At 34.9% G+C, this 22477-nt stretch overlaps 3 protein-coding genes across 3 annotated transcripts; all 3 read left to right on the top strand.

Annotated features, from left to right (window-relative positions):
• The first annotated feature begins 4931 nt into the window (after positions 1–4931).
• Positions 4932–10519, top strand: LOC131603269 (eukaryotic translation initiation factor 4B2-like). The gene is made up of 3 exons (XM_058875571.1): positions 4932–6327; positions 9621–10049; positions 10173–10519. Exons 1-3 carry the CDS (start codon positions 5177–5179, stop codon positions 10195–10197), a joined length of 1605 nt encoding a protein of 534 aa, XP_058731554.1. The 5' UTR covers positions 4932–5176; the 3' UTR covers positions 10198–10519.
• Positions 10520–12840: 2321 nt separating this feature from the next.
• On the top strand, positions 12841–14871 carry LOC131603268 (GDSL esterase/lipase At3g26430-like). Its single transcript, XM_058875570.1, has 5 exons — positions 12841–13263; positions 13478–13687; positions 13757–13926; positions 14019–14289; positions 14365–14871. The coding sequence occupies exons 1-5, from the start codon at positions 12972–12974 to the stop codon at positions 14625–14627; spliced, it is 1206 nt and encodes a 401-aa protein (XP_058731553.1). The 5' UTR covers positions 12841–12971; the 3' UTR covers positions 14628–14871.
• Positions 14872–15515: 644 nt separating this feature from the next.
• Positions 15516–20545, top strand: LOC131603267 (chloroplast sensor kinase, chloroplastic). The gene is made up of 9 exons (XM_058875569.1): positions 15516–15976; positions 16093–16266; positions 17080–17403; positions 17777–17842; positions 17925–17993; positions 18222–18314; positions 19181–19395; positions 19659–19932; positions 20048–20545. The coding sequence occupies exons 1-9, from the start codon at positions 15599–15601 to the stop codon at positions 20279–20281; spliced, it is 1827 nt and encodes a 608-aa protein (XP_058731552.1). The 5' UTR covers positions 15516–15598; the 3' UTR covers positions 20282–20545.
• Positions 20546–22477: the final 1932 nt, after the last annotated feature.

Below are 22477 nucleotides of genomic sequence, written 5' to 3'. Positions count from 1 at the left end.
GTATGTTTCTAGTTTCATCAACTTTGAAATGATGCATGCATGAGTTATTTATATGTGTCAAGTTATAGGCAAACAGAAAAATAGAGGTTTAGAAAAACATTGCAGATTTTTGAAATTTACACAGCATGTGTCGACTCATTTTGACACATTGTCAACACATTGATAATATTGATGAATGCTTATATCGCGATTAAGTGATTAATATAATTCTTAATTTATGGGCGATACATGATAATATTGATGAATGCTTATATCGCGATTAAGTGATTAATATAATTCTTATTTTATAGGCGAATGAAACTCAATCCCATAAAGTTATCTTCTCTCTAATACTTTACTTTTTTGTTTTTATATTTTGTACTTTATACTTGTAAACAACTTTTGTGCACAATAAGATCAGAAATGAAGAGATCGTTGAACGTCATTCGATCTCTCGAACTAATCCCTATGGAGACAATAAAACAAAAATACTTATTTTTGATTTCCACTTTACAGCAAAAACACACATGTAGGCTAAGAGTCGACCCACAACTAACAGAAGCTATAAGATTTAAAAATTAGTTATATGTGTCGACTCATTCTTCGTATGCGTCGACTCGTGAAGAAAAATATCTTCTAAGTGTTGACCTGAAAGATGGATGTGACGAAACATGCATTACAAATACTACGATCTTAAAATACTTGTACATGTGTCGACTCATAGGTTGTATATGTCGATACATAAACCTGATTTTTCCATCAAACTCATTTTTACTTTGTAAAATCATGTGGAGTCTTTTCTAAACCATTTCTAAAATGTTTTTATCTATCCTAATGCTAAGATGTACATTATGACTCAGATGATATCATCCAATATACAAATACGCTAAGGTATCCTAATTTTGACATCATGCAAAACATCTAATAAGAAAGTGCACTCACATACCCCTTATTTTTATGATGACAAAACTTGTGACTATGCTTGTCGTGTCTTCATGAAGGCTTCCTCTGAATGTGTGCATCTCAACTTCATCTTGCAGATGCTTATCCCCTTTGACAATATCAAAAGAGACCAAACAAGTGATGAAAAGTATCTTATATCTCACATACACCAATATATCATACATATGCATTTGCAAAGAAATAACGTGCACTCATAGACGTGAAATGACGCAAAACTAAAATGTTTAAATATAAATAAAAAGGCAATATATAAATAGCATTATAATATTGTTTCCACAAATCACCCAATAACAAATACAATCACATGAAAGATGATAGATACAATGCAATCACACACTATTGAGTCGCTTCAAAAAGCGCCAAATTTATACAACTCTTCATAAAGGTGCTCATGAAGCTGCACACGCATGTGCCTAACTTCGTGAAAATGGAAGATATCAATCACCACTAAAACCAAAAACAAAGATGCTTTCATAAAATGTGACACGACTTGTTCAAGAATTCCATTGACCCTATAACATGCTCAAACTAATTCATGCGAGTATTGATAGATAATAAAATAACATATATCATGCAAGGAATAATGATAAATAACATGCTCAACCATTAATAGTATCAAAGATACTTCAAATGTGCAGAATTGATGTCATGAAAAACATATGATGATGAAATACAAATGATTAAAACATGAAATCATTATAAGCATATGGATGGAAAATACTCATAGGTTAATCAATACTTTTTTTTTGGGAAGTGAACATTCATGGGATTGCATCATACGTCAATTTTATCACATGAACATACAATCAAATTTCATGAGACATAGATAAGCAGCGCAAGATATAAGGACTTACGAACAAAGAGATAAGTGAAATGATATTACCTCATAGGATGAGAAATGGAGAATGCATTCACATGAACTCTATACCTTTTGACGTCAACATCCTCATCATTTTCCTCTTTGTCCAAGTTTCCATTTTTGGGCATTGGAGTGTCAATCAACTTTGCATATACCATTCTGAAGCGTTTAAGCAACTCTTGGCAATACTTTATTTGACCCAGAAATGTTCATTCTTTGAATTGTTTGATTTGAATTCCGAGAAAGTAATTTAACATCCCCATTAAACTTTTTTCAAAATCTCCTTGCATTATCTCTTAAAGCGTGTAGTTACGCCTTTGGTGATGTCTCCAAGAATTTGGTCAATTGGATGATCCTTTGAAGACCTCTAGCCCAAGGGTAAATCATCCACTTTAGTTGCATTCTCATCCTTCTCCTTTTCTGAATCGACATCTTCCTCCTCCTCCTTAGGTTTTACCGTTTCAGTTTGATCAATTCCTTCTTCGGTATCTTTGAGTATGTCTTCTAAAGATACACTTGCATCATGAAAAGAAATACCTTTCCTAAAATGAATGACATCCGATATTCCTCAGAGTTAAAAGGCGAGTTACAAAAAAATCCTTGTAACAAAAAGATGAGTTATGAAAATCCTTAACAAATGGCATCCAGATATCCTCGGATTTAAAAGGTGAGTTAAAGAGATCCTTTTAACAAAATATTAAGTTCTGGAAATTCCAAAAAAAAAAAAAGAGATAAAATTTGTCAATTCGCACTCAAGATGACGTAAATGTCACTCAATTTCTTCCTCATCTAGAAAGAAGGCACTTCGTTGGGCCCAAATCCTTCTTCATTAACAAGTCCTTGAAAATAGGAATGCAAGTCTTCCTTTATCCTTATCTCTTAAGGGGAAAGGAAACCTAGTTTGGTACGATAGAAAAGGACATCCCGACGAAAATGAGACGAAGACCAATTTTTCAAAAACACGCCATTGCAAAAGCGGGAAGATTCATCAGGAAAGTACCAGAAGGTAAGATGAGCCTATAGTGTAAGGGGCTTCACCAGCAACAAGTATCCTAGAAAATCGCCCAAGTCATGGGTAAAGTGGTCGAACCAAATGTCGTCCGTGTGGAAGCTAATAAGTCTTTGGTCGCGGTAGTTATACATAAAAGTGTGAACGAGTTAAAATAAGTTGAAAAAAAACCAAAGTGAAGGCTTCTAAGACTTATGTTTGACACACAACTGAAATACCATCATGTAAGCCCATGGCCTTAGGTGAAGCTGGAAAGGGGTAACCTTTAAATGTTTTAGGACAACCACTTTAAAGTCTTAAAAAGGAAACCACAAATATAGCCTTGTTAACATGCACTCATAAACAGGACCACCCAACCGTCAAAAGAGTTGCATAACCTTTTCTCTGGGTCCACAAAAAGAACGGACCAATCTTGAGGGTCGCTAGCCACAATGCGAATAACATTTATTCCTGCTTCAGTATTCTGGATAAACGAGGTGCCTACTACCCCGACCTCCGCCTAGCCGTACTTCACAGCATCGGTCGACTCCACTAACGTTATGCCTTTTTGGTATAGGTGGTCGATTTTAGAATGTTCGTCGGGCGTGATCCAAGACTCAACATCTGACCTACCCCAAAGATCCAAGTGGAATTCACGTTAGCGTCATTGGGTTTGTAGTTATTGGTTTTTAGGAAGAGTTGGACGAAATCATCGACGCGTTACTTCATCCGCTTGATAAATTTTACTTCCTTTTCAGTCAAAACGAGAGGGGCATGAGGACTTTAGTACGATCCAACTCTTCACTGTCATCTAATAAGAGGGTTTGAAATGAGTCGAATGAAGAAGCTCCTTTCTCAAGGAAGTTCCCAAATCCCCCTTTTGAATCTGAATCGTTAGTTAAGGGTATAACTTCTGGTTCCACGCGATCATGAAATCAATGAGGAAGATGAGTATCGTTGATGTTCCCATTGTCGCAACAGAAGAATAATTGCTCTCGAAATCACTCGCTAAGTTAATAGTGCTATCACTCATCCTGACTAGAAATCAGAAAATACCCAAGAAAAAGCTTGAGTTGAGGAAGGTTCATGGATATGAGAGATTCATGAAATAGAGTAAATGAAGAAAGTCGAAGATTTTGATCAAGGAACTGCGATCATTCTAATTAATGCTTTCAGAAAAAAAGAGACGAAGGTGTTTAATAATAAAGTGAATATGAATGAACTTCAATGCCAAAGATCGCAGAAAGTTTTTCAGTGCTAAACTCCCACCTATTTATAAGCAAATATGATTGAGCGAACCCATTTTACGAAGGAAAGGAAGATGAAATGAACGAATGAAGCTCTCACAGGAATAACGGAAACTCGAGTGCACTTAAGTGCATTGTAAGTCGCACTGTGCCCTAACTTGTCACATTATCCCACATGTTCAAAGAAAGCAATACAACATTTCAATGATGGAAATGCATTCAATGTGCTTGTTCCCCTCTATTTTTTCAACATATTCCAAGTCTTTCAGTTCTATCTCACATCAAATAACATTCTTGGAGGCCAACCAAAATCATCAAAGGCTTCCCTAACCCTCTTAGTTCCCGACAAAGCTTTGAGGACAACTGTTCTGGGCTGGCTGAAGGCCCAAATAACTAAGACACAATTCACCTCAAATCCACTCCACTCAATCTAATATATATAACCAGTTCACACATAAAGCAAGATGCATTCTCTGTTCTCCATGTTTCACTACACTTATCTTGAATCTTGAATTGACTTAAATGTTGGAGTGCTAACCTTAAAGGTCAATTTCGCGCCAACGTACTGAAGATCAACAACACCAATTCAAAATCCTCAAATTTTCAACTCCATCCGATTCTGATTCTAAAATAAAATCAAACACTTTTAATAATTGAACTATTATAACTAATTGAGACAATAAAAAAATACACATGAAATTCAAATCTAAATTTACAAGAGAAACACTCTCATTGGCTTAAAGCATTGTCCTATCTTTTCAACAATAGTTACACAATAAACGAAAACTAAACAAGAGTGAAAACCAAGGTGGTTAACTACATTAAGCATTAATTAATAAAGTCTTTTAATTAGTTTTTGGTACTTTCCCACATGCAAGGAAGGAAACTGTGTCGCGCGTGACTAATTCTCTCAAACACCAAAAAAAAAAAAAAAAACTCTCTTTATTCATTTCCCTTTCATCTCCTCTCCATTCGCATTCCCTTTCTCCCCAACGCATTCTAATCTCTCTCCCTTTCGTCTTCATCTTTTGCATGTTCTCGGAGCTCCGGCTCCATTAACGGAGCCCCGGCTCAAATACCAACATTCGTTAACAAAATAACATCCAATCTCCATTCTCTTTGTTTTATCGAGATCTCAAAATGTCGAAACCCTGGGGGAACATCGGAGCTTGGGCCGCCGATTCCGAGCGCGCCGAAGCCGAGGAACGTGAAGCCGCTGCTGAGGCAGCCACCGCCGGGTCGGCTAACTTCCCGAGTCTCAAGGAAGCCGTGACTGCTAAGCCGAAGAAGAATAAGAAGATGTCGCTTTCTGAGTTTACCGGAGGCGGTTACGCTTCCGGTGGTAGTGCTGCTGCGTATCCTCGGTTGACTCCGGATGAGATGCTTCGTCTTCCGACCGGGCCTAAGGAACGTTCCGCTGAGGAAATGCAGTTTAACCGTCTCGGTGGTGGTTTCTCCTCTTTTGATCGTTCGGGACGTGGTCGAGATCGCGAGGGAGGCTCTGGAGATGCTTCGTGGGGTGCTGGGAGAAGATCTTATGGTGGATTTGATGATGAACGCAGGGCACCGAATTCTAGGGTTTCGGAAATGGATCAACATTCGAGGGCTGACGAGGTGGATAATTGGGCTTCGGTGAAAAAGTCACTTCCCTCGTTTGATTCAGGCCGGCAGAATCGATACAGCGGTAGTGGCGGCGGTGGTGGTGGTGGGGGTGGTTTTGGTGGTGGTGGTGGTGGGGGAGGTGGTTATGGTGGTGAATCTAAGGCTGATGGAGTGGACAATTGGGCGGTTGGTAAAAAGCCTCTTCCTGTTAGGTCTTCTGATTATCGTGATTCTGGCATGAATACAGATCGCTGGTCCAGGGGTTCTGCTGTGGAACCAGATCGCTGGTCCAGGGGAGCGCCACGTGATACGGAGCAGCAGCGGCCAAGGTTGGTGTTGGATCCAAGGAAAGGTGATGGCTCTGTGAATGAGGCTCCGGCGAAGACAAATAAGCCGAATCCATTTGGGGCGGCAAGGCCTAGGGAGGAAGTGTTAGCTGAGAAAGGATTTGATTGGAAGAAGCTTGATTCTGAGATTGAGGCAAAGAAGACAAGTAGGCCTTCGAGTTCACATTCCAGCAGGCCTTCAAGTGCTCAGTCAAATCGCTCTGAAGGTCCAGACGGTGCGCTGAAGCCGAGGCCAAAGGTTAATCCCTTTGGAGATGCCAAGCCAAGGGAGGTGTTGCTTAGCGAGCGTGGCAAGGATTGGCGGAAGATTGATCTTGAATTGGAGCATCGCGCTGTTGATAGGTTACTTCTGATCTTATGTTTTCTTTCCTTCTTTGCGCTTTTATTTGAACCAGAACTGTGTAAGTTCCTTTTGTGGCAAATTATTGCGGTCTGTTCTATTAATTAGAGTCATGGTAGCATTAATAGTCTAGACGAATCAGATGGGTAATACTGATCACATTGTAGTTGGTTTGCTAATGTGGTAAGTTTATAATGGGAATAAGAGATGGGCCTGTAGTTGGTTTGCTAATGTGGTAAGTTTATAGTGGGAATAAGAGATGGACCTGTAATTGGTTTGCTAATGTGGTAAGTTTATAATGGGAATAAGAGATGGGCCTGTAGTTGGTTTGCTAATGTGGTAAGTTTATAATGGGAATAAGAGATGGGCCTGTAGTTGGTTTGCTAATGTGGTAAGTTTATAATGGGAATAAGAGATGGGCCTGTAGTTGGTTTGCTAATGTGGTAAGTTTATAATGGGAATAAGAGACGGGCCTGTAGTTGGTTTGCTAATGTGGTAAGTTTATAATGGGAATAAGAGATGGGCCTGTAGTTGGTTTGCTAATGTGGTAAGTTTATAATGGGAATAAGAGATGGGCCTGTAGTTGGTTTGCTAATGTGGTAAGTTTATAATGGGAATAAGAAATGGGCTTGCGTTTATCATTATTTATGATGGTTTCATATGTTGTCAGGGACATGTGTGGATTAGACGTGGTTTTATTATTAGCTAAATAAATGGTTCCTGTGTGTATCCAAGATTAATTGTGGATGTGAGATTGTGGTTAGAAGAAAAAAGGAAGCTTTTGGTGTAATTGATTGCTATAATTAAGAGGTTTCCAGCTCTTTTTGCCATGAAACACTAGTAGTGTTGCGTCTCCTTTTGCAATTCTCATAATATGTTGATATATATTGGATATGGAAGTCAGGTGCTTTTTTCATTCATTTTGGAAAGAGGTTGATTGGGCACTTTAACCAATTATTTTGTTGTCCTTTTCACTTCTCTAGTATCTGAGAAATTTTGACTGTGATGTTAAAGGTGGTGAAAGAAAGTAATGGTTCATTATGAACAAAATTGGTCATATTAGGATAGTTTAGTTAAAGATAGGGAAAAAAAAATCAAATATACAAACATCTTTGGGTTGAATAAGCAAGAGAATGAACACACAGGTTAACTATGCATGCCTAGGGTATTTTAAAATATATTTTTTGATTTGCTTTAAGGTAATTTCATGGCATTCATGATGGAGTTGAAGTCATGTGAGTATGTTACGAGGCTTGGCGGTAGTCCTAGATTACTTATTTGTTGTCAATAAATTCTATTCTAAATTGAAAAGAGTTTCTATGCATAAAGTGATACCACATACAACTTTCATTGAAACACATATATCTGTTCAATTTAAATTTCTTTCATCAGATGAATCATTAAGCTAGTTGGTCAAAAAACATGTGCAATAGCTCCTTATTGCTCTAAACTAGTAGAACAGCTTGTTGAGGTAGACCATACCTATTCTTATGTAGAGTGGAAAAGTTCTAAAACAACATGAAAACTTGAGGGCAATTTTTCATTTCAAATAGAGCAGAGTAATTATATTATGGTGATTTCTGGAGTTTTCTATTGTTGTTGTGGTTAGATTTTATGATAGAGATAAGTCTTATAATAGGTTTGTAGATGCTAATATGAGTCTCCTAGAAGACTGCTCGTGTTCTAGTCAAGTGTTATTATGGGGTCAACATATACTGTTAGTGTTCCAATGTCTTAGTGTGCGTGTTTATCTCTCACCTTTATCTCCTTTGTTTCTTCTAAATTATACGGGTTTCTCCTAGAGAATATGTTAGATAACCCAAATGGAATAGTCCCTGTTAGGAAAAATTCTAACAGAATTTGGTAGATATAGGACATAAAGCGCTTGGGGGAGGAGACTTATGGTATTCTGTTTGGTTGACAATGGGTTTTGGAGGGAGTGTTCTCAGTAAAACTTCTATTCATTCTTCCTTTTTGTGACCTGGATTTATTTTTGTCTGGTACTAAGGATGACCTCATTTTTAAGATCCTATATTTTATTTCCTTCTGTAATATCTGGACCAGTATCTATCAAAATTCCTCGATCGTCAGCTACATTGATAGTCATTGGCTTTGCATTTTGATCTTTTACCAGTCAGATTCTTTGACGATGGATATAGTTGAAAGGGAAGATTTATTGTTATTTATTTCCTGGAAGAGTCTACATGACAAAAAAATTGCTGTTTATAATTCAGTTCTTTCACTTTCTCTATTCAGTTTTCACCTTGTTTTGGCTGTGTGGTTGTTAAGCTTTGGCTCAATTTGTTTTGCTCTGTCCTGAGATGCTATTTGAGTCTTTGTGGTAGCTGGGTGTTTGAGTTTGCTATGAGGTGGGTTATTTGTATTCCGTAGCGGGTGCAGCAGCCAAATAGAGGCCAATTACTTTGTAGTCTATAGCAATTGCTATGTTGGCATAGCGTAGCATAACGTCCTGTTTGGGTTACATGAAACCCCCACTGCGTTGCGTTTTTGAGTACCAAACGAATTGTAGCTGCTAAACTAAGGTCCTGTATAAAGAACCTGATATGCCCTGAATCTAACTGTCAGTCCCTCGGTTATTATTATTTGGTCATTTAACTATTACATTAATATGTTACAAATTGGGTTTGAATATTGGTAACAACGAACTTTGATTATTAGTTATGAATGTCTTTAATTTTGTGTATCATTTTATTTTTAAACTTTTATGTGTATGATGCTATGATATAAATTTCTAGTATTGTTTCCCTAAATGTCAATGTAGGCATGTAAAAGGCCATACTGCTACCTGGTATAGTGTTGTGGGGGGTAGGCTACACTCTGCTATCAACCCTTGACTACATAGATTTGTTTGATGTTTGTGGGGTTTTCTATTTGTAACTAGCTTAAGTCTGAATGGAAAACTACATCATTCGGGTTTTAGTGTTAGCTGTCTTGGACTTGTTGTAGTAGTACTTTTTACATAGTTTTTAGTATGTCATCAGCAATCTGTCTTTCTTTTAAATCTCCCAGCATATGGATTGCTAATAGTTTTATTCAAGTGTTTTGAAAATATAGTTCTATTCAAGGTTCTATATCATTTACCCCTGGTAGTTTAGTTTTGATCAAGTTCTTGTAATATAAATGTAAACTTGTTCTTGTTTATGTTCATTTTTCGTGGTTGTGCACAACATTACACCATAATTTGGTTTAATCACTTAGGTTTTACTTAAATTTTAAGTTGCTGATCTTTCAAATATTCATGTTACCTTGTTGACTTCTAAATTTAACATTTCAGGCTTGAGACCGTTGAGGAAAAATTATTAAAAGAAGAAATTGATAATTTGAAGAAGGAAATTGAGAAGGAGTCTTCAATAAGTTCAAATAAGGAAGTGGATGATGCTGTTGGAGAGCAAACTGGTACTCGTACACTGCTACTAGAGAAAGAAAAGGAGCTGGAACTACTTATCCGTGATTTGGATGATAAAGTTCGTTTTGGGCAGAAAGCTGTGGAAAGGCCAGGTTCGTCATCAGGAAAGACTGCTGGTTTTCCTGATCGGCCACCATCTCGTTCTGGCTCATTTGAGGATTCTAGAAGTGTGGATTTTTCGGACCGACCCCGTTCCCGTGGCACAGGAGATATGTCGATGCGTCCTACTGATGACAGAAGACAATTTCAAGGTAGCAAGGACAGGGGGTGGTTTTCAAACAGCAGTGACTTGAATAGGTGAGAATTCACTTTTACGTTGTTGTCTCTTTTTGTGTATTTTTTTTCTTGACTCGTCATTTATGGTAAAACTCTCCCTATATAGGCTTTGATCTGTAAATACTTGTATTTGCTGTTTTGCAGGCCAAGGTCTAGAGAGAGATGGTGAACATCAGTTTTTTGTGGATTAAGAGTTATCTTCAACCTTTGATGACCAGAACCTAATTCTATTTTATTACTAGCATTTTCTAATCGTTTTGTTCAATTTACTCCAGGAATTGGAGCAACAATCATTGAGTACTGGCAGTAAAACTTTTGCCTACTATTATTGCATCTCAAAACATTGTAAATTTGATTTTTCCTTTCTGGTAATTTTTTGGGTGTCTGGATGAAGGCAGAAAAAGCCTGTAATTTTATTAGGACAAAAATTTATTGGGACAAAATTTTATTGAAGATTATGGAACTTGGTAGTTAATGTTTTGTTGTTTTAACATTTTAATATTGTCCCCCTGTTTTGCATCTGCGCCAATCGACCTTAAACATTTATAGTCTAGGTTACTTTTCCCTTCGCGCGAAGCATATTATTCACTTGAACATTGGTGTCATTCATTCCAGTATTTCGTGTCTTCTCCCTCCCATCCTTTTAATAGTCATTGCCTCCTTTTCTTCTACATGTTGCTACAATATATGATAATATTTTGGGTTTGCCAAAAAAAAATGGTTCCAAGGTGAAAATAAATGTTGACGTATAGTTACGGGGTGTACTAAAAATATTTTTAACTTTTTTTCATTTAGATATGAAATGATTGTACGTATTTACAGGATATAAATGAAGGGAAAATATTCTAAATGTTTTTTTCTTCTGTTAATGTGTTTGGAAGGTTATTAATGTAAGAGTCTTGTTAATGAAGGCAGTAGTTAAGAGACATACTTTCGTCATTTTCTCATGCAATGTACTCGAGTACTGCACATTCTATCTTCAAGTTATTTTTCCTCATCTGTGGGTCAACCCATTGTGCATCAGTTGAGGGTTACTTTTTCCATTCTATCTATAGGGTGAGCGAGGGTGACCAAAATGAAAACCTGAATTTGTCTCGAGATGCATATCCGATACATCTATAATGCACAAGTTCAACAATTTGTGAGTGAGCCACTTCATTTTACTCAAATGGAGTTGCGTAAAGTTAGGTCGTCTTTTTTGTGTTAATATGAATCATTGATTTTATTTTTTACTTAACATAAGCAAAGAATCATTTCTAATCCTATGTATTGAAAATATAGTTCCGTTCTTGTTAAATAAAATTGTTAATTTCTTTACAAGATAATTCTGAAGGTCTTGCTCTCAGTATTGTGTCTCTGGAGATATATATCCGAACTTAATTTAAACAAAATGGAGGTGGCTCATGCGCTAAGTGAGTGTAATCATCTTCAAACTCATTCTAAATTTTAGCAAAATAAGGGTGGTTTATTAATTTGAGTTTAAGAGTGTGTAAAAAAGATGAATTCGAAGATGCATCTTAAAATTATAAGGACAATGGATGGAGGAGCACCCTTAAAGATGAGAAAAATAACCCTTATATAAGTATCACACCTTTGACAAGTTTTATGTTACTGGACAAACAGCTTCTCATAAAATAAGTTATTCATTGAAAACAATATTTCACCAAGACCAAATTTCGCCAAACGACTTTTTTGTAAATGCATATCCTTCTGTTAGTTTAAAAATTTTAGCTGGAGAAAAGTCAACGAAAAATGCTGATAGCCACGTTGAAAAATGCTAAGTCTAAAAAAGTCTCGACTGAAAAGCTTTGACTTGTCAACCACGTCGACTAAAGTAGTTTGACTAGCGTGGTGAGCATGGTTTGAAAGAATCTCAAGAACAATTCCATAAAATTATGATCACTATCTCTTCAAAACATGTCCAAAATCTCGAAAAGGGATTTCGACATAATGGTTGGATTCGATGAGGTCACTAGTTGTCTAGGACTTTGTATATTTTCAGTCTAAGAGTCAGTTAAGTGAAGAGATGTTTCGGCAAGTGCTATGAAACTAAATCATATATTCTTGAAGGCAATTGAGGAGTTCGAAGCAATTATCAGCATGTTGCTTGGTTTTTCAACAGTCATATCTTTGAAGACACGTGGAAACAAGTTAGAGCGTGAAAGCTTAAGTAGTGAGATACATGTCAGATCTGTAGGATTCAATCGTTGTCAAGGAATATTATTGCATTAATATATAATGTAGGCTTAGGCTTTATAATTGAGGTCACAAAATCCTCATTGATTCTCTAAAACTAAAGCAACGAATATCACACACACGAGAATGAATAAGTTATATGTGATTTCTCTTTCTTCTTAAATGCACTTGATTTTTTAGATTTTTGACACATGATTAAGTGAAAGTTATGGTTTAATCTTAATCTTTTCTTTTAAATCTGATGATTTTTATTCATTATCATATTCTGATGATTATCAATATTATAAGATAAGAATTATACTATAAAATTATTGACTAAATCACAAGTATTCAAAAACTTGTTCAATATTAAATTTGATTTAAGATTGATATTTCATCACCATTTTTTTTTCATTTTACTTTTTGAGGAGAGATAATTTAGCTATGTTTAATTATAGTTTTATCACAAGTTGTTAATTTTTTTAAATATAATTAAAAGTATATTTGGTAAGAAATCATAAAATACTATTAAAAGAGTTGACAAAAAATCGTATAATAAAGGGAAATGGAGTATTTTCAAAAGAATCATATTTTATACTATATAGTTTATATTTATATATTTCAATCATGACTATACCATTTTGGTTTACTAGTATTTTTTATAATAACACGTTTGATATCCTAAATTCAAGGCTCTTCTCAATTCAAACCTCTATTTAATTATGCACTGGTCAAAAGCTTGTTGTTGAAATTAGAATTTAGATCTGAATGGTTTCTGAATCAAAAGAAAGAGTTATGCAGTTGCAGCAGAGAGAAAATTCGAAATCAGCTATGTCACAGGTTGTAATTTCAACATTGATACTTATAATTATGGTGGCAAGTCCTGTCACTGAAGCAAGGAAGTGTAGTATTCCAGCCATATTCAACTTCGGAGATTCAAATTCGGACACAGGCGGTCTGTCTGCAGCTTTCGGACAAGCTCCCCCGCCTAACGGAATCACTTTTTTTCACACGCCTGCCGGACGCTTCTCTGATGGTCGGCTCATCATTGATTTTATAGGTAAGCTCAAGATATTTTCATAATCATTCCTTTTTGGACAAGTGTCTCTCTTATCTATATTGTGCTTATGTAAAAATACTTATGGACCACTAAATTTTTTCTCTCATATTCGATACGTGTCAATGTCATATAAGACTCTGACGTGTCAATATTAGTATCGCGTCTCTAATATTACTTAATAGACAAGTAAAAAAGTTTTTTTTACTCTCAACAGCACAAAACTTGGGGTTGCCTTATTTGAGTGCCTACTTGGACTCAATTGGTTCAAATTTCAGCAGTGGAGCCAACTTTGCAACTGCAGGATCAACCATCAGACCTCAAAATACAACCAGGTCTCAAAGTGGATACAGTCCCATTTCATTAGATGTTCAACTTGCAGAATACTCTGAATTCAAAACAAGATCCATAAACATTCGCAAAAAAGGTACAATTTCACATGATATATCCTCTAAAAAAAACTGTACACATAATTTATAATTTTAATTTGTTACAGAAGGGGTGTTTAAGAAGTTGTTACCCAAGGAGGAGTATTTTTCTGAGGCTTTATACACTTTTGATATTGGCCAAAACGATATCGCTGCTGGTTACAAACTCAACATGACTACAGAACAAGTTAAAGCCTATATACCTGATGTATTAGGCCAATTCTCTAGTGTCATAAGGGTAAGTAACTCATTTAATCTAATTATTTTCAAACCTTATGCATTTGAGAATTTTTGAAAATTTTACTTAACAATAGTGTTATCATTTAGTAGAGTGTGTATAAGGAAGGTGGAAGGTCGTTTTGGGTACACAACACAGGCCCATTGGGCTGCCTTCCGTACATGCTGGATCGATTTCCGATGAGCTCGGCCCAGATGGATAAATTCGGGTGTGCCAAACCGTTCAACAAGATAGCGCAATATTTTAACCGAAAATTGAAAGAAACTGTTGTGAAATTGAGGGAAGAGCTTCAAGAGGCTACAATTGTGTATGTTGATGTGTACACTGTGAAATATACGCTCATTAGCCATGCCCGAAAATACGGTGAGCAATGAAAATTAATCACTTGTAATTTTAATTGAAATGTGTAATGATGTATGAATTGTTTGAAATTGTAAGGTTTTGAGAAGGGTGTGATTGCATGCTGTGGAAAAGGTGGGAAGTATAATTTCAGTAATGGAGCAAGATGTGGAGCTACAGAGATTGTGAATGGGAGAAAGGTTTTGATAGCTGGATCTTGCAAGGATCCAAGTGTGAGGATTATTTGGGATGGGATTCATTACACTGAAGCTGCTAATAAGTGGATATTCCAACAAATAGTTAATGGGAACTTTTCAGATCCACCTATTTCTTTCAAAATGGCTTGCCATGACCAATTATGAAACCATTCATCAATACTCATCTAATTTTTTACAATACTCTTCATGATCACATGTTTTCCCAATCTTAGTTAGGGAAATCTACATAAATCTCATAAATTTCAATTAACAAAAAAAAGTGTTCACAAATAGTTGTTTGAAAGCATTTTTATTTATAAATTAGATGAATCAAATCCAAAAAATTCATCAAAACTTTTTAAAAAAATTCATCAATAAGTGTGACATTTATCTAGTAACTAGAGTTGATACAATTAACTATCATCTTCAATAAGTGTGACATTTATCTAGTAACTAGAGTTGATAATCCTTCTACATGGATGATTGAATTGACAATTGACAAAATTGATTCTAAGATAACTTTAATAAAATTGAGTTTAGCATAATTGATTGATTTATGTTTGAATATATTTATGTAAAAATGAGTTGAACAATAAATTTCAATGTAAAAATCACCCAAATGAGTAATCAATTCTTTTTATGATAAATCAAATATCTCAAAACCACTCCTAATCAATTTTAGGATCTTTAAAATTGATCGAACCGTGGTTCTCCCTACTAAGTTCAGCACCAATCACCACTGAACCAACTAACAATTGGTTAGTGAATGACCAATTTAATCGAGAATATATTAGTAATTATATTATTTATCTGATATTAAAAAATTAAATGCATTTAATTATTTTCTTTTAATAAGCTTGAAAATTGTCATGCTATAAATAATATTTACACTCATAAGTCATAATAATTGGAAAAGTAGTTGTATAACTTTCAATAATTTCTTTGTAAAAAAAAAAAACTTTCAATAATTTAAATTTAAATGCATTACATCAAATTAGATGGATAAGATAAAGTTTGTCATTATTTGTATGGTTATTTTTCCTCTGCCACCATTGTCTATTATAAATATTGATTTCATTTCCTTCTCTAGCTAACTAACTAACAAACTCAATTCAGTTCAGTTAGTTTGTTGTTGTATGAATGAACCGTGGAGCCAAATGCTTCACTCTACTCTCCCTTTTCACTCTTCAATCAACACTTCTACTCTTCCATTCACCTTCAAATCCCACCCATTTCGTAACCCCTCTTGTTTCCTCCAAACCCTGAACGCAAACCCTAACTCCGATTCCGGTTCCGACGATGATTCCCCTAACAATTCCGCCACGCTCACTCTCTCTTCCTCCCGCGCCCTCGCCTCCGCCATTCGTAAAGTCTCCATCTCTCCCGTCGAGTTCACTCAGCGGCTCGAGAAAGATCGCAAAAATGGACCTGTTCATCCTAGCCCTGACTTTCACAGACTCTGCCTCCAACAGCTTCACCTCTTTCGCAGAATCGTCCCTGAATCCTTCCTCTCGGTTAATACTTCGTACCTCATATTATCCAATAAATTAGGGTTTAAATTCACATTCAAGTTTGAATTGGGTAATGTGATTGGTAAACATTGTCGTTTGTGTTGTGTTGTTTTTTACAGGTGTATGTTAGACCGGCGGGTAGTTATGTGATGGATCAGTTGGAGCTGCGGAGGGTTGCAATGTACCCTGGAGAAGATGCTGAGTCAGAGGAAGAGGGTATTGTTATTCTCGTTGGTCATTTTCATGCTCAGGCCGGCTTGCGAGCGGCAGAGACAGCTCTTTCCGAATTGCAAGTGTGTTTCTGATTCTCATTCTGTTTCTGTTATGTTGTGATTTCTCGGTTCCATTATTGTTGTGAGTAAGCTATCAATTTAGTCCTTCGAGTATCGGTTTCTATCATGTTTAGTTGCTAAAGTATATGAAAATAAGTAGTCCAAGTATTCCCTCCATTCCTAAATTTTAGTAGTTTAAGGTAGATGCACATGGATTAATAAAATGTTTAATTGATGAATACTTGTTGTACCATTAACCTAATCCCAAAGTGTTGTCAAATAGTGGTACCATGGCCGCTATGGCGGATATACATGGCGGTTTTTGGGCATTCCGCAATGATAAATTTCGACCGATATTGCGGGTTTTTCCACCATAATCCGCTATAACGGCGCCACAAAGCGGCCGCTATGGCGGGATTTTGGCTCTCTGCCATGGACCACCATCCGCCATCAAGAACACTCTGCTCCAATATCTTGGGGTATAGTTGGATGAAAAAGATCAAATTATATGTTGGGTTTCTAAAACACTTGCTATTTTTGAGATAAAACCACAATAATAAACTACTAAAATTTAGGAATGGAGCAATATGAAAATATGTCATGATAGTCTTTAGTATCTTGTCAACTTATAACATCTACAGTGTTAGTGAAAATAATTTTTATATAGTTTAGGGGTTACATGTAAATCGCTAAGGATAAGGACTAATTATTTTCATATTCTTTAAGAATTGAGTAGGATAAAGACTGATTCGTTAGGTCTTAAATTGAGGATTTACTCTTTTAGTTGTTTGTTTAAGATATAGATCTCAATATTATTGGGAATGTTAATTGTAGGTTAAGGTTGTCCCTGAATGTAAGGCTATAGTTCTTCCCATGGTTAAACACCCATTTGTTGTTGGTTTCTTGGTTGCTGAGCTTCCACTTGTGGAGCTAGAAACTTGCGAGAAGAAGGCTCAGAGTGATAGGTCAAATAACAGTGTATCTAGGAAGGAAGTTTATTCACTTTCTCCTTTTTTGGATTTGGACAAAAAGTCATGGGAAACTCAGACCACTCGGGTCAAGGATGAGCCGGTTTGTATGCGCAACTTCACTTCCGATCAAAGATCAAATGCTGTTGACATTTCACAGTCTCTGGCTATGGCATATGTTATGGATCAGGTGTATATCTTCATCTGGCTTTTTTTAGATGATAATGACAGGATCTCATCACTCTTTGAATATGAAATGCTAGAAACTTATGCTTGTTACAGTTCTTATATTTTGTAGAAGTTGCTTTCAATTTTGTTTTTCTTAACATTTCCTTTTTGAACTGTGCTTTTAAAGTTATTTCATTCAAGTTTAAAATCATTTAATCTATCACTTCTTTGAGTTGGAGTAGCTGTTTTATTTAAGCATGCAATGCAAGTTCCTTAAATTGTTTTCTCTTTAACTGTTTGTTGTATGATTTCATGACAGTTATAAGGATAGTTTTTTATAGTACTTGGTATGTACCTAATTTTTTGGTTCTTGGGTTTCTGCACACCTTTTGCAGAAAGCAATGTTATTTCAGCAATCAACATGGCAAAATAATGTCAGGATGAATAATTTGGTTGAGCAAGTACGAGTTATTGTATTTCTCTAGTCTCTTTATTCCTAGCTTTATCCCTGTTCTAATTTTTCTTTCTTCAAATTCAAACCAGATCCATGGTCCACTTTCAAGCATTCAATCCTTGAGTAAAATCCTGTCTACACAAACAAAGAAAAGCCAGGTTTTTAAATTCTCTAAATAGATTAGTTTTGATGATATAGCAATAAAAACAATTTCTTTTCTGTATCTCCCGGATAAGTCACTCTTTTAAACCTGACTGAACTTTACTAAGCCAGTTCGATAACGAGTGGTTAATAATAATATGCCCGACCAACCAATGAGTTGACAAAGTTAGTTATACCTTATGTTATTGGATATCAACAACATATTAAAGTAGATACTTTTGCAGATTTCACATGACATTGTTGAGGATATCTTAGTGCTAGGTGATCGTTTGAGGGATGTTCTCCATCAACTCCAGGATGCTGTATATGTGACAAAGGTCTCTCTCTCTTGCACTTATTATGACACATACATGCGGTGTGGGCATAGTTCTATATACCAATAATAAATTAATGTGCTTTGGGAGATTTTGTATATTCATGTTACTGTCTCTTCTTGTATGTACTTATTAACCATTATGTGCTTTCCTATTATACACCGTGTTCATTTCGTTTAATGGATTTTCCTCACCAGAGGACCCAAAGACAGGGTTTGAGTTTGACATGTAAACATAATCTTTAGGCCAATTGATTTACAATAATTTTTTTGAAGCCTGGTGAAACAGTCATGATAATGCTAGTAGTTTTTATACTCGGTAAATAGTCATTTTCTGTGCTGAATTACAGCATACTATATGACTGCTCGCTGTGTGGCCCTTTGTGTCGCTCCAAGAAAGGAAGATGCAGCAGTGGAGGTTATTTCATTATAGGGAAAATCCTTTAAACATCACAGCTAGATTTTTGTGTATTACTTTAGAAGCCTTGTATGAATATAAAAATTTGAATTTTTTAACCCACTTTTTTATAATCTCTTCTCATGTCACTAGCTTGTTTTACTCCACTATGATTATAGTAATTATAATGATGTGTTACATGTTAATGTTGAGTATCCAAAAGGTAAATATTTAGATACCTTTTGCATATGCCCTATATGGTAACTGGTTATACCTTTCTTAGCTTTTTTTGATATCCATTGAAGAGATTTTCTCTTTAGTTTAAACATTTTATGAAATTTTTTTGTTGAAATGAAGTTTCTGCTGATCATTTTTCCGTTGAGGGAGTATTTGTTAAGCATTTTAGAAATAATAAAATAATGCGGGCACATGGTTATAGTGCGTCTCATCTACAAATTTTGTCTAATATGCAGGCTAATATTATGCGCCACAACGAAGAAGCAATCAAGAAAATGAATCACATACTTGCTGAGTCAGAAAAATCTCAATTATTAAATAGTTCTTCATTAGACAGCTCTGCAAATAAAATGAATAAGTCTGGGGAACCACTTTCTCTTAGTGCTGCTGCCAAGGATATTGAGATGCCCTTACCACCTTTAACTCTCGCTCCACTACGACATGGAATCAGGTAGGTTTAATTGGTTGATTAGCAAAAGTGCTTCTTTCGATAATGTCATGATTTCTTATTACCACCTTCTATGCATATATGTGTTCTATTATTTTGTGTTATAGACTCCAATGCTGCACCAGTAATATTGAATATATTTATTTTCTTTCATTGCCTTTTGGGTATCTTCTTTTTGGCATTTAGTTTTAGATATGCTCTTCTCTTTTCTATCAACATTCAGATGATTTCAGCATTTCTTATGTTTTTTTGTTGATGTCAGGAAGACCGTGCAATGTTTCGGAAGTATTGGTAGACATGGTTGATACAATCAGACCTCTTGCGCTGAATCAAAAACGTGTTATAGAACTAAGTCAGCTTTCATCACCTTTGCAAGCTGCTGTAGCAGAACCTGAATTGCGCCAGGCTTTCAGCAACCTTATTGAAGGTGCTTTACTGCGTACACATGTTGGAGGAAAGGTTGCAATTGTGTCTAATGCTACACCAGCTGGCGATACCCTCGTACTTATTGATGACGATGGACCTGATATGCACTATATGGTAACTTCAGTTCACTCTCCTTATCTCCTTTGCATATGCACTGTCCTTTTTAACAAACTATGCATGCAAATTGTAAAACAGATTAAATAATTGTTGCTTATGAGCTTGTCTGCAGACCCAGATGCATTCACTCACACCATATGGACAAGAACTCTTCGCTGAAGGTATGGTTGAAGACAATATGACATGGAACTTTGTTGCCGGGCTGACTATTGCCCGTGAGATACTGGAAAGTTATGGCTGTGTCGTGCGCATTATATCACCTCGGACCAAAGATGGTCCGCTTGGAGCTGGGGGAACTCGTGCAGAACTTTGGCTTCCTGCGCCAGTTATGAAATCTGATGTATAGCATGAGTTTGAAGTTAGGTGGAAGGTAAATTGACACATTCTCAAACAGTTCCGCCTCACGGCACCTGAGAGTTGAGAAACTGGGAAGAATAAAATTGTATGGTAAATATTAATCATGCAAAAGATTCTGTATATAGATAGCACTTAAAGTTTCATTTGTTGCATAGTCAATTTTATGGTTATGTTGAAAATATCATGTAATTTGTAAACACTGTATTACATCATACAGAAAGGTGTGCGGTTTATGAGAATTTGTCATTTGAAATCTTTTGCGTCCCCGTCCATTTTAAAGAAAGAAACTTGTTTTCAGTTTCCGAAGTGATTGGAGAGGAATTACTCATCTAAAAAGTTTCCACCTTTTTAAATTGTAGTATTCTTATGTGGCAAAAAGGTCCAATTTTGTTGAATGACAATGTAAAACTGAATTAACACTGTTAGAGTATCTTGAAGACTTCTCATATCTTGTTTCTATTGATGAACAATATAAAAGATGATACAATGTCTCTATCCAGGTTTGGTCGGATTATGATCAATTAATTATGAAACTTCTCATATCTTGTTTGTAGTTATAATTTTTATATTGAATTTAAGTTGGATTAATAATTAGTAGGATAAAATAAAAATATAAAAAGATAAAGAGTTAAAAGGTAGTGCACTGACTGTCATCCAATAGAGAGTCATTAATTTGTCATGTCATTAAAGTTTTTTTTAAATAAAAGAATTATTTAATTAAATACATGATGGTGATTGGTTGACAGTGTAAAATTATTTTACATGGTCAGTGCATCACCCTTTTTCTATAAAGGTAAACAGAAAAACAAGTTGACATTGAATTAAAAAATTTAATAATTAATAGATGGTTGATTGAAATTCAGATTTTTATAAATAAATGTATTATTAAAAAATTTCTTTAAAAATATTAAAAATTTTAATTAGGTATAATTTTCTTACAATAATAACTGTCATTTACATAAAAATATAAGTCATACCTTTATATATTATATCTAACAAATATAATAAAATTATATTTCGCTCATAATTTTTTTAATATGAAATTAATTATTTAGTTATTTCAATAAATTTTTATAAAAATTATTTAAATTTATCTCATTAATTTGAATTTTGTAGTATTTTCATTTTATTTATTTTTTGAATTTTAAAAATATTTTAAATTAGTTTTAGAAAATAAACGAAATTTCCGAGAGCAGTTTTATAATTTAAATATTATATATATATATCGTTTTATCATTAAATGTGTAACAAATACATAAAATAACAAAATCATTTTTTTCTCCATGAATACTCGAAATACATTATTATTTGTATATTATTTCATTAATATATTATATCTTTATCATCTTTTTATCTTTATCCCATTATTATTTGTATATTATTTGCTTGAATCACAAATTATAACACTTGAATTAAGGTGTTGTGTTGCTTGACTCGAATCATGTACATTGTGTGATTTAAATCATACAATTTTTAAAAGTTAGAATTTAGTGCTGTGTGATTTCATTCGAATCACAAGTTTAACTTGACTCGAATCATAACTTTCTTTGAAAGCTAGAATTTGGCCTTGCCAAATTTGATTCGAATCATGGATTATATGTGACTCTAATCGCAACACTAAATGACTCGAATCATGGTTTACTCTTGACTTGAGTCATGAGTTTGAATAGTGATTTGAATCATAATTTTAAAATTCTAAATTTCCACCTTAGATTTAAATAATTGTTTCTTGGATCCAAATAACAATGACTCTCATTATGATTCTTTTTCATGATGAAAGTTTTGATCAAATTTAAGACAAAATATGAATTTGTCTTTACTTTTCTAGTGTGTATTACTAGCAACCTTGTATCTTTCTCTTGTTTAGAGAACAACTTCTTGAGAGTAAAATTCATATTAAATTGCATCTCCTTTTTGTTACACTTTGTTTTTGACTAATTTGTTGTTGTTGAGAGAAACCAAAGAAATAGAGTTGATCAATCTTGTAGTAATTCAATTTTGATCAAGCCCATGATAACCATCAAGAATCAAGACCCATTTTACCCAGAAATTTGAGAGAACCTTTACGTGTTCTTCATTCACCAACATCTAAATTCCTTGTTGTTATCTTGTGAACTTAAGAATGTGTGTAAGATTCCTTTGGAATTGTTCATCATCTTTGTGTGTTCTCTAAAGATTGAGTGTT

This window comes from Vicia villosa, linkage group LG5, assembly GCF_029867415.1.
Source record: "Vicia villosa cultivar HV-30 ecotype Madison, WI linkage group LG5, Vvil1.0, whole genome shotgun sequence".
NCBI classification, from domain to species: Eukaryota; Viridiplantae; Streptophyta; class Magnoliopsida; order Fabales; family Fabaceae; genus Vicia; species Vicia villosa.
Note: the sequence above shows the minus strand (reverse complement) of the source record. Positions and strands in the feature narration are given on the sequence as shown.

What these genes read in the sequence shown, in the direction of transcription:
- LOC131603269 (XM_058875571.1), top strand. Translation starts at nt 5,177, where the DNA reads ATGTCGAAACCCTGGGGGAACATCGGAGCTTGGGCCGCCGATTCCGAG. An exon ending in GAGCATCGCGCTGTTGATAG is followed by an intron (nt 6,328 to 9,620) that starts GTTACTTCTGAT and finishes TTAACATTTCAG; the next exon opens with GCTTGAGACCGTTGAGGAAA. An exon ending in AACAGCAGTGACTTGAATAG is followed by an intron (nt 10,050 to 10,172) that starts GTGAGAATTCAC and finishes GCTGTTTTGCAG; the next exon opens with GCCAAGGTCTAGAGAGAGAT.
- LOC131603268 (XM_058875570.1), top strand. Translation starts at nt 12,972, where the DNA reads ATGGTTTCTGAATCAAAAGAAAGAGTTATGCAGTTGCAGCAGAGAGAA. An exon ending in GCTCATCATTGATTTTATAG is followed by an intron (nt 13,264 to 13,477) that starts GTAAGCTCAAGA and finishes TACTCTCAACAG; the next exon opens with CACAAAACTTGGGGTTGCCT. An exon ending in CATAAACATTCGCAAAAAAG is followed by an intron (nt 13,688 to 13,756) that starts GTACAATTTCAC and finishes AATTTGTTACAG; the next exon opens with AAGGGGTGTTTAAGAAGTTG.
- LOC131603267 (XM_058875569.1), top strand. Translation starts at nt 15,599, where the DNA reads ATGAATGAACCGTGGAGCCAAATGCTTCACTCTACTCTCCCTTTTCAC. An exon ending in TGGCATATGTTATGGATCAG is followed by an intron (nt 17,404 to 17,776) that starts GTGTATATCTTC and finishes CACCTTTTGCAG; the next exon opens with AAAGCAATGTTATTTCAGCA. An exon ending in CCACTACGACATGGAATCAG is followed by an intron (nt 19,396 to 19,658) that starts GTAGGTTTAATT and finishes GATGTCAGGAAG; the next exon opens with ACCGTGCAATGTTTCGGAAG.